Below are 12,361 nucleotides of genomic sequence, written 5' to 3'. Positions count from 1 at the left end.
TGTGAGCGTGCGCGCGCTTGTGTGTGTGTGTGTGCGCGCGCGCGCGTGTGTCTGTGTGTGCGTGTGCGTGCGTCTCTCACTGCTGTCTATTCGTCTGTCTGTCTGTCTGTGCGCAGGAGCAGCGCAGTCGCCAGGGAGACGAGTCCCTGCTGCAGAAAGCTCTGGAGGAGAGCAGGAGGGAGAGTGAGAGCGGGACGGGGGAGGTAAGTGACAGTCCTGGCCCGGAAACGTCCCCCCTGCCCCAACACAGTCCCACCCCGAAAACATGCCTCCCTGCACCAGAACAGTCCCGCCCCCGAAATGTGCCCTCCACACGTCCCACTGAGGAATTTCTCTGTACAGATGCTGTACACCCCCCTTGGGGCAGATACTTCATTTAAAACAATTTAGCCCTTTAGAGCAGGACTCCTGGTCCTGGAGAGCCACAGGCTCTGCACTGTTACTCACACACATATGCACACACACACACACACACACACACACACACGTACACACACACACGTTCAGACACATTTCTTTCTCTCAGGTTTTTGACTGTATAATTTAACCCCAGTGAACCTGCTGTAGTTTAACCCCAGTGAGCTGAGTGTAGTTTAACCCCAGTGAGCTGAGTGTAGTTTAACCCCAGTGAGCTGAGTGTAGTTTAACCCCAGTGAGCTGAGTGTAGTTTAACCCCAGTGAGCTGAGTGTAGTTTAACCCCAGTGAGCTGAGTGTAGTTTAACCCCAGTGAGCTGAGTGTAGTTTAACCCCAGTGAGCTGAGTGTAGTTTAACCCCAGTGAGCTGACTGTAGTTTAACCCCAGTGAGCTGAGTGTAGTTTAACCCCAGTGAGCTGAGTGTAGTTTAACCCCAGTGAGCTGAGTGTAGTTTAACCCCAGTGAGCTGAGTGTAGTTTAACCCCAGTGAGCTGAGTGTAGTTTAACCCCAGTGAGCTGAGTGTAGTTTAACCCCAGTGAGCTGAGTGTAGTTTAACCCCAGTGAGCTGAGTGTAGTTTAACCCCAGTGAGCTGAGTGTAGTTTAACCCCAGTGAGCTGAGTGTAGTTTAACCCCAGTGAGCTGAGTGTAGTTTAACCCCAGTGAGCTGAGTGTAGTTTAACCCCAGTGAACTGAGTGTAGTTTAACCCCAGTGAGCTGAGTGTAGTTTAACCCCAGTGAACTGAGTGTAGTTTAACCCCAGTGAGCTGAGTGTAGTTTAACCCCAGTGAGCTGAGTGTAGTTTAACCCCAGTGAGCTGAGTGTAGTTTAACCCCAGTGAGCTGAGTGTAGTTTAACCCCAGTGAGCTGAGTGTAGTTTAACCCCAGTGAGCTGAGTGTAGTTTAACCCCAGTGAGCTGAGTGTAGTTTAACCCCAGTGAGCTGAGTGTAGTTTAACCCCAGTGAGCTGAGTGTAGTTTAACCCCAGTGAGCTGAGTGTAGTTTAACCCCAGTGAGCTGAGTGTAGTTTAACCCCAGTGAGCTGAGTGTAGTTTAACCCCAGTGAGCTGAGTGTAGTTTAACCCCAGTGAACCTACTGTAGTTTAACCCCAGTGAGCTGAGTGTAGTTTAACCCCAGTGAGCTGAGTGTAGTTTAACTCCAGTGAGCTGAGTGTAGTTTAACTCCAGTGAGCTGAGTGTAGTTTAACCCCAGTGAGCTGAGTGTAGTTTAACCCCAGTGAGCTGAGTGTAGTTTAACCCCAGTGAGCTGAGTGTAGTTTAACCCCAGTGAGCTGAGTGTAGTTTAACCCCAGTGAACCTACTGTAGTTTAACCCCAATGAGCTGAGTGTAGTTTAACCCCAGTGAGCTGAGTGTAGTTTAACCCCAGTGAGCTGACTGTAGTTTAACCCCAGTGAGCTGAGTGTAGTTTAACCCCAGTGAGCTGAGTGTAGTTTAACCCCAGTGAGCTGAGTGTAGTTTAACCCCAGTGAGCTGAGTGTAGTTTAACCCCAGTGAGCTGAGTGTAGTTTAACCCCAGTGAGCTGAGTGTAGTTTAACCCCAGTGAACTGAGTGTAGTTTAACCCCAGTGAGCTGAGTGTAGTTTAACCCCAGTGAGCTGAGTGTAGTTTAACCCCAGTGAGCTGAGTGTAGTTTAACCCCAATGAAAAGACTGTGCAGTTAGCCCCAGTGACATGACCACTCTGTCCCGTGTCAGTCTGCGATGATGGACCTGGTGGACATTTTCGGCCCGGTCTCTGGTGCGTCCCCTTCTGATGACCCTTGGGACGCACAGCCTGCCACCCTGACGACCTCTGACCCCTGGGACTCTGTGGGTAAGCACAAACACGCACACACACAGGTACGCACGCACATACACACACATATGCACTCACACAGACGCACACACACACACACACAGGCACACACCGACACACACGCAGGCACATACACACACGCACACATGCACACACGCACACACACAGGCACACACCGACACACACGCAGGCGCACACACATGCACACACGCACACATGCACACACACACACACACACACACACACACACACACACACACGCAGGCACATACACACACGCACACACGCACACATGCACACACACACACACACACATAGGCACATACACACACAGACACACACACACACACAGCAGTATAATGAGAGAGGCAGCCCTCTCAGGTTCAGTCATTAACACCAGTAAATACTCCACTGTGAGCTCTTCTTATTCCAGCACATCACTTAATTAGTTCAGCTTTTATTGGCCACTTAATTTAATACTGAGTGCTTTACACCAGGCCTGCTAAGAGTCTCATTCGTCCATGAAGGCACCGTGTCACCGCAAAGCAGGAAGCACCTGTTTGGATCGCTGTTCAGAACCTCCGACGCACTGGGGTCTGAACCTGAGGGTTGTGGGTTTGAATCCCGGGTGACAGACACATCTGCTGATGTAGCTTTATACTTTATGTTTGGTGCTTCTGTTTGGGATAATATTCATACATCCCTATAATGCCTCTGTCATGCAATCTTATGCCCCTATTGCCATATATACATGTGCATATACAGAGGACCACATTAATGAAGTATCAACGCATACAGGAAAGTGTCACTTTTATGATTTTAATGAATATTATTTAAAATGAAAATAAATTCTATAATAAACACATACTCTCTCTCTCCTCCCCCCCCCCCCTCCCTCTCCCTCTCTCTAGCGGGAGCACGCTCCACTACTCCAGTGATTGGCAGTCCATGGATGGCCCCTCCCGCCTCCACTAGCCCCTCCCAACCCTGGGGTCTCACACATGATTCGTCAGATCCCTGGGAGGCTCCACCCACTGCGCCTAGCCCCAACCATGCCAGCCAATCCTGGAGCTCCCCTGCCCATCCTGGTACAGGCATGAACTATGCGCACGCACATACGCGCACACACACACACACACACACAGTACTGTAGCGCTTATCTCAGGTCCTGTGTAATGTGTACTCATTAGTTTTAACTCCACGCTTGATTGTAGGTGTGGGTGTATGATTCTGCACATGCAAATGCAAAAATATTAATAATTACAATAAAAGGGCTGCAGAAACAAAAGCAACTTCCCCCCTATTCGGAGTGTAAAACGATGGCATCAATTACGTTTCACCACTGTACTCCTACCAGGGGATTCAGTGTAACTCTACTGTGGATTCAGTGCCTGTGTTTGTCTGTTATTTTTCATAAGTCAGGTCACTAATAGGACTTGTAGTCTCTATGGTGTTCCGCTGCAGGGCTTCAGTAGGACTGAGTCAGAACGTCTATGGTGTTTTTATGGTGTTCGAGGCAGAGCTGGAGGGTGTGTTGGTCTGTAGTTGCAGGTGCTCCTGGGATAGATCCCTTCTCACTCCCAGGCGAGAACGCCAGGGAGCCAGACAGCATCGCCCCCAGAGTCTTCACCCCTCGCTCAGAAAGCCCTGCGGGTCGGTGCCTGTCTGTCCGTCTGCCTGCCTGCCTGTCTGTCTGTCTGCCTGCCTGCCTGCCTGTCTGCCTGTCTGCCTGTCTGTCTGCCTGCCTGCCTGCCTGCCTGTCTGTCTGTCTGTCTGCCTGCCTGCCTGCCTGCCTGTCTGTCTGTCTGTCTGTCTGTCTGTCTGTCTGTCTGCCTGCCTGCCTGCCTGCCTGTCTGTCTGTCTGTCTGTCTGTCTGTCTGTCTGTCTGCCTGCCTGCCTGCCTGCCTGCCTGTCTGTCTGTCTGTCTGTCTGTCTGCCTGCCTGCCTGCCTGCCTGCCTGCCTGCCTGTCTGTCTGTCTGTCTGTCTGCCTGCCTGCCTGTCCGTCTGTCAGCCTGCCTGTCTGCCTGTCTGCCTGTCTGCCTGGCGGCCTGCCTGTCTGCCTGTCTGCCTGTCTGTCCATCTGCCTGCCTGCCTGCCTGCCTGCCTGTCTGCCTGCCTGTCTGTCTGTCTGTCTGCCTGCCTGCCTGCCTGCCTGCCTGTCTGTCTGTCTGCCTGCCTGCCTGCCTGCCTGTCTGTCCGTCTGCCTGCCTGCCTGCCTGTCTGTCCGTCTGCCTGCCTGCCTGTCTGTCTGCCTGTCAGCCTGCCTGTCTGTCTGTCTGTCCGTCTGCCTGCCTGCCTGCCTGTCTGTCCGTCTGCCTGCCTGCCTGCCTGCCTGCCTGTCCGTCTGCCTGCCTGCCTGCCTTCCTGCCTGCCTGCCTGCCTGCCTGTCTGTCTGTCTGCCTGTCTGCATGCCTGCCTGTCTGTCCGTCTGTCTGCCTGCCTGCCTGCCTGTCTGTCTGTATGCCTGTCTGTCTTTCTGTCTGTCTGTCTGTCTGTCTGTCGAACTATCTATATCTATTTATCTATCTATCTATAGTTATAGGTGAAGGGTGTTGGTAATTGAATGAAATATTAGAGATTATTATTTTTTATTATGTATTTTGTTACTTCCTCTTTTTTCTCTCTTTTGATTATGTTTAATCTTTGAAGTAGGTCTTTTTTTATGTTGAATTAGGTTTGAAAGGAGGGGGCTATTCAAGGTCTTTTTTATAAGCAAAAAGGACACACTGTATCATTGTGGGGAAGGAGCATGCTAACAGAGTGCTAATAGCTTCCTCTTGTGGAGAATCTTCAGCCTGCTCAATGTGAGTGAGTGAGTGAGTTATAAGCCAGGTCCATAAGGTGCTTCACATGAAAAATGTTTATCTGTCTGTCTGTCTATATATTTTCTATCACCCCACTTTCTCTTTCTCCACCTCTCTGTCTGATGGTGATTGTGAAACCAGTCTTTTCTGGGCTGGGGTTTGGGGATAGATCTGGGATTTGGGGGTACTGCGCTAACGTGCCCCCCTTTCCTCTGTATCCCAGACACGGACCCATTTGGGGAGGGTGGCAAGGTGGGGCAGGTGAACGGCCGCAGGGAGGGCAGCCCGGAGCTCTTTGACCTGTCCCGTCTGGGGGAGACCCTAAGAGTGCCCAGCCCCCGCACCTGCCGAACCCCCGAGGCCTTCCTGGGGCCCACGGCCGCCTCGCTGGTCAACCTGGACACCCTGATCCCCCCCAACCCCCCCGCCAAAAACAAGAACCCCTTCCTCTCAGGTGAGTCATCATTCTAATGCTGATGTCACAAATACTACCGGTGACTGAAAGAGTTCAAGAACATTGACTTAGAATTAAAAACATTTTTTTTAAACAATCCAAAGAAGCCTACATTTTGCATTCAGGCATTTAAGCAGGCACCCTTATCCAGAGGCACTAATGCAGCTTCCAGTTTTTGTAGACATATGGACCCCTTTATACAGCTGGTTATTCACTGAAATAGTTCAGCTTTATGGGTTTATTGTGAATAGAGCGTGCAACCTGTGAGTTAAAGAGCAGTTCCCTAACCCCTATGCTACACTGGCACCTGAGCTGCACGTGTGCTTGTGTTTGTGCAGTCCAGTCTCCATGTATTGGGTTATGTATTAAGCAACAGTCTTCACTCAGCAGACATCCCTATGCACGGTAATGTTGCACATTTCTACATCTTTACGACTGAAATTACCCATGGTCCCTTTAGGACTGAAATTACCCATGGTCCCTTTAGGCCTGATATTACCCATGGTTTTTTTTAGGACTGATATCACGCATGGTTCTTTACGACTAAAATTACCCATGGTGCTTTTTATTGCACTGTTGTTGTCGGGAACATAACAAATGAGTCTAATGGACTGCCTTCACATCCATCCTTTACACTGACACTTTAGATTCAGTTGCCATTTCAGTTAGTTACATTGCAAAAGCGTATACACACACAGAGGCGATATTAATGGAGTATCTCCAAATGTGAAAGTGGAAAGAAGCCATAAACAGTGAAATACATCTCTCTGTCTCGCCATCTTGACCTCTTCCTCTCTCTTGCTTTCTCCCTCCCTCTCTCTCTCTCTCTCTCTCTCTCTTTCTCCCTCTCCCTCTCTCTCTCCCTCCCTCTCTCTCTCTCTCCCAGGTCTTAGCGCTCCCTCGCCCACTAACCCGTTCCACAGCGACCAGCCGCGCCTGACGCTGAACCAGATGCGGCCCAGCTCCACCTCCCCCCTGCCCCCAACGGCGCTCCCCTACAGCGCCTCCCTCCCCCTCCCGCTCCCCCACCAGCCGTCGGCCCTGCCCTCCTCCTTCACCCAGCCGCCCGCCTTCCCGCCGTCCCACGGGCTGCTGGACATGCCCAGCAACCTGCCCCAGCCGCTGCTGCCCCTGTCCCCCGCGCCCCCGCCGGGGCCTCCAGGGGACCCCCACGGTCAGAACCCCTTCCTGTGAGGCCCTTGCCGAATTGCCGCTGACAGCGCCGCTTCCGGCCCCTTCCAGAAAGTTCCTGACCTCAGACTACGCTGGAGCTGGAGACGCGCCCCACCCCGCCCTGCCCGGACCTGGACACGCCCAGCCTCTCTTGGCCCCGCCCCTGCCAAAGCTGAAAGGCTTTTTATTTGTTTTTAAGATGAATTATGATTTTACCCCTGATTATCCCTTTCTCTCTGTCTCTGCACACCTTACACCACACTGTAAGCTCTTGGCAGTCTGTGTGTGTGTGTGTGTGTGTGCGTGTGTGTGTGGAAGAAGTCTAGGATTGCTTACAATGCTCTTCTATGCTCAAAGCCACGGCTGCCTTCCTGTGTTATTCTCTGAAGTAGGAGTTTCCAGAGAAGGGAAGTGACAGGTGCCCACCATGGCCCCTCCCTGTCCTGCCCTAGCCCCTCCCCACTCTGCCCTGGCCCCTCCCTGTCCTGCCCTGGCCCCTCCCTACTCTCCCTGCTCCGCCCTGCACACCCCTCCTCTCATAACTGTGACTCCCAACGACCAGCACCAAATAACCGACAAAACTGGCACAGATGCTCTGACTCTCGCCCCTCCCTGAAAGCCAGCTCTCATCTCCCGGACTGTTTTTCTTACTGCGTCTTCACTGGGGGGCACATAATATCTCGAGCAGAGCTGACTGTACCCCCAGAACCACGTGCCTGCCTCACCGACAGACCCACAATGCATCGCGAGCCTCTCGGCCAATGAAACGCGTCGGAAACCCTCGCCTTCGGCCGCGTCGCCTCCGATTGCCTCTGTGACTGAATTCCACGCTCTCTGGGGCGAAGGCCGGAGCCGGGGGGAAGGACAGGCGGACGCTGAAGGACAGACAGACTCACGGACGTGGATTTCGGCCACGGCGTCGTTTCCACGGACAGGTCGTTTCGGGGTTCGGGGGGTGCGTGAGAGCTGGCCTGAAACGGACTGGATTTGGACGCGTAACCCCGGTAAACACACTGATTTACTCACCGTCAAAGTATAAATCCATAAGTAAGATGAAATCTAAATAAAAGATTTAAAGGAGTTTGCCTTGATGTTGGTTTTTAATTCACCTCCCCTTTCCTCTGTTGCTCTGCAGTCTGTGATTCCAACCGTAGACAGCATAGACTTCATGCGCGCCATTTATTTTTTCTGAAAGAAGGCTCTGGCCTTTTACCTGGGAACACGAGGTGTCACCAGGGGTGCGTCACTCACGGAGACGTCTGCTAGTCACAGGAGCAGCATAAGCTCCATGCACACACCGTGTTGTCCGTTGCTGCCCCCTACTGTGCAGTTGTGTTATTACATTTTTTTGAATGTTTTTTTTGTTCTATGTTATTGTTGTTCTTGTGTTGGACCCTCTCGAGTTGTCGCACAGGGGAACACGGTGGGTGTTGCTTTTTGAGGTGCGGTTTTGGCAGTCTCCCGCCCCCGCTCTCCCCCGGGGTGTTTGTGTGCCGTTTAGACGCAGCCGTCTGCAGACCTGCACTCACCGTGCGGAACACAATGACAAAATTAGAGCCAAACGCGGAGATAAGTGCTTGGCGTGTGGTCACCTCATACTGCCTGCTGCTGGGACAGAGTGGCTCGGGTACAGAAGATCATATGGTTCCCATTTGTTATGAGGGATGATGGGACAGTTTTTTTGTTTTTTTTTTGCGGGGGCGTGGGGGGGTCACTTCAGAACATTGCACGAGGGAATATGTGTGCCTCACTGTTCCGGGGGTGGTGTCCTTTTTTATGGCAAGTGGCAGGTGGAAAGATGATGTCACTTGAGACGCACGGGTTAGGTCCAATTGGCTGAGGGGCAGGGGCTATTGTGATGTCATCCTAAAAGATGAGGTCACTTGGTGAGGAGTTGGAGCAGGCTCTGTTCTCATACGCGAAATAAATCCCTGAGCCAAGAGCTGCCTTCTACCCCCTGCCTCCTCTCCCCTCATTCACACACAGAAAGCTCAGATCCGCTTGTCATTAAGTCAGCTAGATGCCCCACCCCTCCCTCCACAAGATGTATGAATATTAATCTGTGGGATGACACTGCATGAAAATGTTTTTTTTTTCACCTTGTGATTGGGAACACCATAGTTTTCTATGCTATCTATGTTTTCTAAGTCAAAACTTATTTCATTTTATGTTTTGCTTGTAGATGGAGACTCTTTAGTTCATTTCTTTATCCAGCCATACCCTACCTCTTCTGTTTTACCAGAGACTCACTTCATAATTCCCTGCTCATTCTTTTTGATTTACTCAGTGCAGGGGTCCCCAAACCATGGGTTGCCTGATTTGAGGATGGGGGTCACCTGAAAATTTGGAGAAAAAATAAAAAGACATTTTTGTCTCTTTAAAATAGTGAACATAGACGACTATATGTCGAACTTCACAACAACCCAACTATAATAAGGCAATGGGGCACGAGAGGTGGTGGTATATGGCCAGTATAGTGGAGGCTAAATGGTGCCGTTAGGCACAAAGTGTGTGTGTGGGTGGCGTCGTTGGGCTCATGGAAATTTGTGAGCGTTTATTTGGGCTCACATCAGAAAAAAATGTTTGGGAGCCCCACATGCAAATTAGTTGGCAAAGAAAATGTATTGCACATCTAAAGTAAACAATGATGGTAGCGGTAGCTGTGGTGAGGTGATAAATGCTGATTGAGGTGTGTAAAGGGTTCACACAGAACCAAATGACTGCCTGTAATTTGGTGACAGAAGTAGAATAAATTGCGGTGGTGGAATGTTAGAAGTGTGCGCATGGGTGCAGCTGATATGGAGTCCAGTTTTCCTCCATTCAGTTCCTGTTGTGAAGGGAAAGCTGGTTGCTGTGGAATCTGCTGCTTAGGCACTTAGGCGTAATGGAGGTCGCTGAAACAACTGCAGAAGACTGGTCCGATAAGGTAACTGTTATCCATCGCCATGACCATCGAGTCCAGCTCACACAGTAAACATAGGCTACATCAGAGAGTAATGTTAAAGTCAAACTAGAAGGAGGCATGACGATGAGCTGCAGCATCGAGATAACAACACAGGTGCAGCGTAAGTGCTGGATGAATCCCTCTGCGTCACTCCAGCGTTTGCATTCACACCGGTTTGAACGTGCACTGCCTTTATCCTTGCTAACTTCCCTTTTCTTTTATTTGTTTTTTTATTTTTTATTTTTTGCTGCTACGCATTTTCCTGTTTAGGTTTTGACGTTCAAGCTTCCCCCCCCCCCCCCACACATTACTTACCTTGTCATTAACTGTTCTGAATTATTTTTTTCCACCAGCAGAGGGGGCTGTGGCAACAGGTAGAAACCCATTCTGGAGCGAGAGAACACAGAGCTTTTTAGATGTGTGTGCTTTTTGCCAGTTCAGCTGAAATTCTCCAACCGGAGCAGGGTTCAAAGCTGCAGTCTTAATCTCATGTGAATTCTATGGTGTGAGGGTGGCCCCATCCCTCGAGTTTCAGTGCTCAGTCTCACAGTCTGTAGGTTTGTGGTTTGATTTGTCGCGTGTCTCAGATTCAGTCTGTAGGTTTGTGGTTTGATTTGTCACATGTCTCAGATTCAGTCTATAGGTTTGTGGTTTGATTTGTCACGTGTCTCAGATTCAGTCTGTAGGTTTGTGGTTTGTTTCATTGCGTGTCTCAGATTCAGTCTGTAGGTTTGTGGTTTGATTTGTCACGTGTTTCAGATTCAGTCTGTAGGTTTGTGGTTTGTTTCATTGCGTGTCTCAGATTCAGTCTGTAGGTTTGTGGTTTGATTTGTCACGTGTCTCAGATTCAGTCTGTAGGTTTGTGGTTTGTTTCGTTGCGTGTCTCAGATATAGTCTGTGGGTTTGTTGTTTGTTTCGTTGCGTGTCTCAGATATAGTCTGTAGGTTTGTGGTTTGTTTCGTTGCGTGTCTCAGATATAGTCTGTAGGTTTGTGGTTTGTTTCATTGCGTGTCTCAGATATAGTCTGTGGGTTTGTGATTTGTTTCGTTGCGTGTCTCAGATATAGTCTGTAGGTTTGTGGTTTGTTTCGTTACGTGTCTGAAACTCAGTCTGTAGATTTGTCTTTTGATTTGTTGCGTGTCTCGTGTTGCTGGTTTCGGTTATGCGCTTCCTCTGGGATGGTGAGTGTTGTGTCTTGGTGTCGAATCTTAGAGTTGGTTCTGGAGACGTCCTGGTGTGCTGGGGAACTAAATCCAAAGTTGTGGGGGTGATTCTTGGTTTCAATTTTGGTTTTGGGTGAATTATCTCCCCCCTTCTCCAGCCCCACAACCACCCCCACTGGTCATAGGCAGCTATTGCCCCACGACCCCAGTTATTCTCATACCTACTTACAGCTGTCACAACACAACTATATCACCTCCACGTGTGCTAGGTGTGTTCTGTGTGTGATGCACATTTATCTTTGTGTGTCGTGTGTGCCCTAGGACACATGTTTAATGCACATATAACACACTTATTATAAAGCACATTCTCATTTTCCTCGTGCACACAGACACACACACACAAACAAAACCATGCACGCAGACACTTACTCAAACAAACACGCACTGACCCTCCACGCACACCTCTAACGTAGATACGCCTACATAAACAGCAAATAAACATACCTAAACACACACGTGCAGCTACTTCAGATACACATCTAACACACACACACCCCTTTAATACACAAATCGAACACTTACACACACGCTCACTTTCCACGCAAACATTTTCTCACTCTTACTACATCACAAATTTCACATGTATTGTCTCCCTTCCACACCGAAAGACACTGGCTAGCAGGTATAATAAAATATCCAAAGGTCTGGTCCAACGTTCACAAGCAGACTTCTTTTGAAACTCTCGGGCGGATTAGATTTACATTTCAGGATCCGGGACCTACACGCACACAGAGGCAATTCTAGAACCCCGGGGGGGGCCTTTATGCCGAAAATTCCCCACGGGGCCCGTCTGACCCACTTCCACTGTCGTCACGTTACCCAAAAACTCCCAAAACTTGGCCTTCGGGGCCCCCCTAATGCTCGGGGGGCCCCAGGCAGTTGTCTGCCTCGCCTGTGCATAAGATTGGCCCCTGCGTACATGCACAGCTGCTATGAATATTCCTAATGCTTCACTCAAGGGGGTTACTGCTACACAAATGAACGGCTTTTGAGCGGTTCAAAATGTACATTCACTCATTTCCGTTCATTCGCCAGTCTGCCCGCTGTGTGTTGGGGGGACACATTTTAGTTGGAGTACTTCAGCTTAATTTTCTTCAGTTTTTTTCCCCTTGGTGAAAGAACTAATGTTTTTTTTTTTCACCCCCCAAACATTTGTTCCTCCCACTAGTTTACTTAACTGACCTGTCCCACGCCCTCGTGTTTCTGCCGAGTAAACGCTACAGAACGGTGTCAGCTTGTCCTTTTGTTGTGCGGTAATTGGTCTTTTCGACGATAACGGACTCGATGTGTCATCCAGGAGCGCAGGTTTCGCGGCTACGTGCCGGCTCTTGTTCCGCGAGGCGAATTTCCTGACGTTCTGACACGAGGACAGCTCCAGGTATTTCAGTATCCTGGCATGAGAGTAGCCTCTTTCACTGTCACCATACAGACCAGGACTTCAAGAAAGCCACCACTGATACGTGAAATATTAATTGAGGCATCTGCCACAAATTGCTATGGCAATCTCAGTGGGGGGTTGCCACATCTAAGC

The 12,361-nt window shown here is 50.0% G+C and overlaps 1 protein-coding gene across 3 annotated transcripts in view; it reads left to right on the top strand.

Annotated features, from left to right (window-relative positions):
* The window catches only part of epn3b (epsin 3b), a 38,715-nt gene extending 30,971 nt beyond the window's left edge, over positions 1-7,744 (top strand). For all 3 annotated transcript variants that reach the window (XM_035406508.1, XM_035406510.1, XM_035406509.1), the window contains 6 exons: positions 117-203; positions 2,132-2,249; positions 3,143-3,319; positions 3,777-3,884; positions 5,260-5,490; positions 6,377-7,744. In XM_035406508.1, coding sequence (XP_035262399.1) covers positions 117-203; positions 2,132-2,249; positions 3,143-3,319; positions 3,777-3,884; positions 5,260-5,490; positions 6,377-6,684 — 1,029 coding nt within the window. In that variant the 3' untranslated portion in view covers positions 6,685-7,744. The remainder of the gene's footprint in view (positions 1-116; positions 204-2,131; positions 2,250-3,142; positions 3,320-3,776; positions 3,885-5,259; positions 5,491-6,376) is intronic.
* Positions 7,745-12,361: the final 4,617 nt, after the last annotated feature.

This window comes from Anguilla anguilla, chromosome 2, assembly GCF_013347855.1.
Source record: "Anguilla anguilla isolate fAngAng1 chromosome 2, fAngAng1.pri, whole genome shotgun sequence".
Classification (NCBI taxonomy): Eukaryota; Metazoa; Chordata; class Actinopteri; order Anguilliformes; family Anguillidae; genus Anguilla; species Anguilla anguilla.
This window is presented reverse-complemented; position numbering and strand designations above follow the sequence as displayed.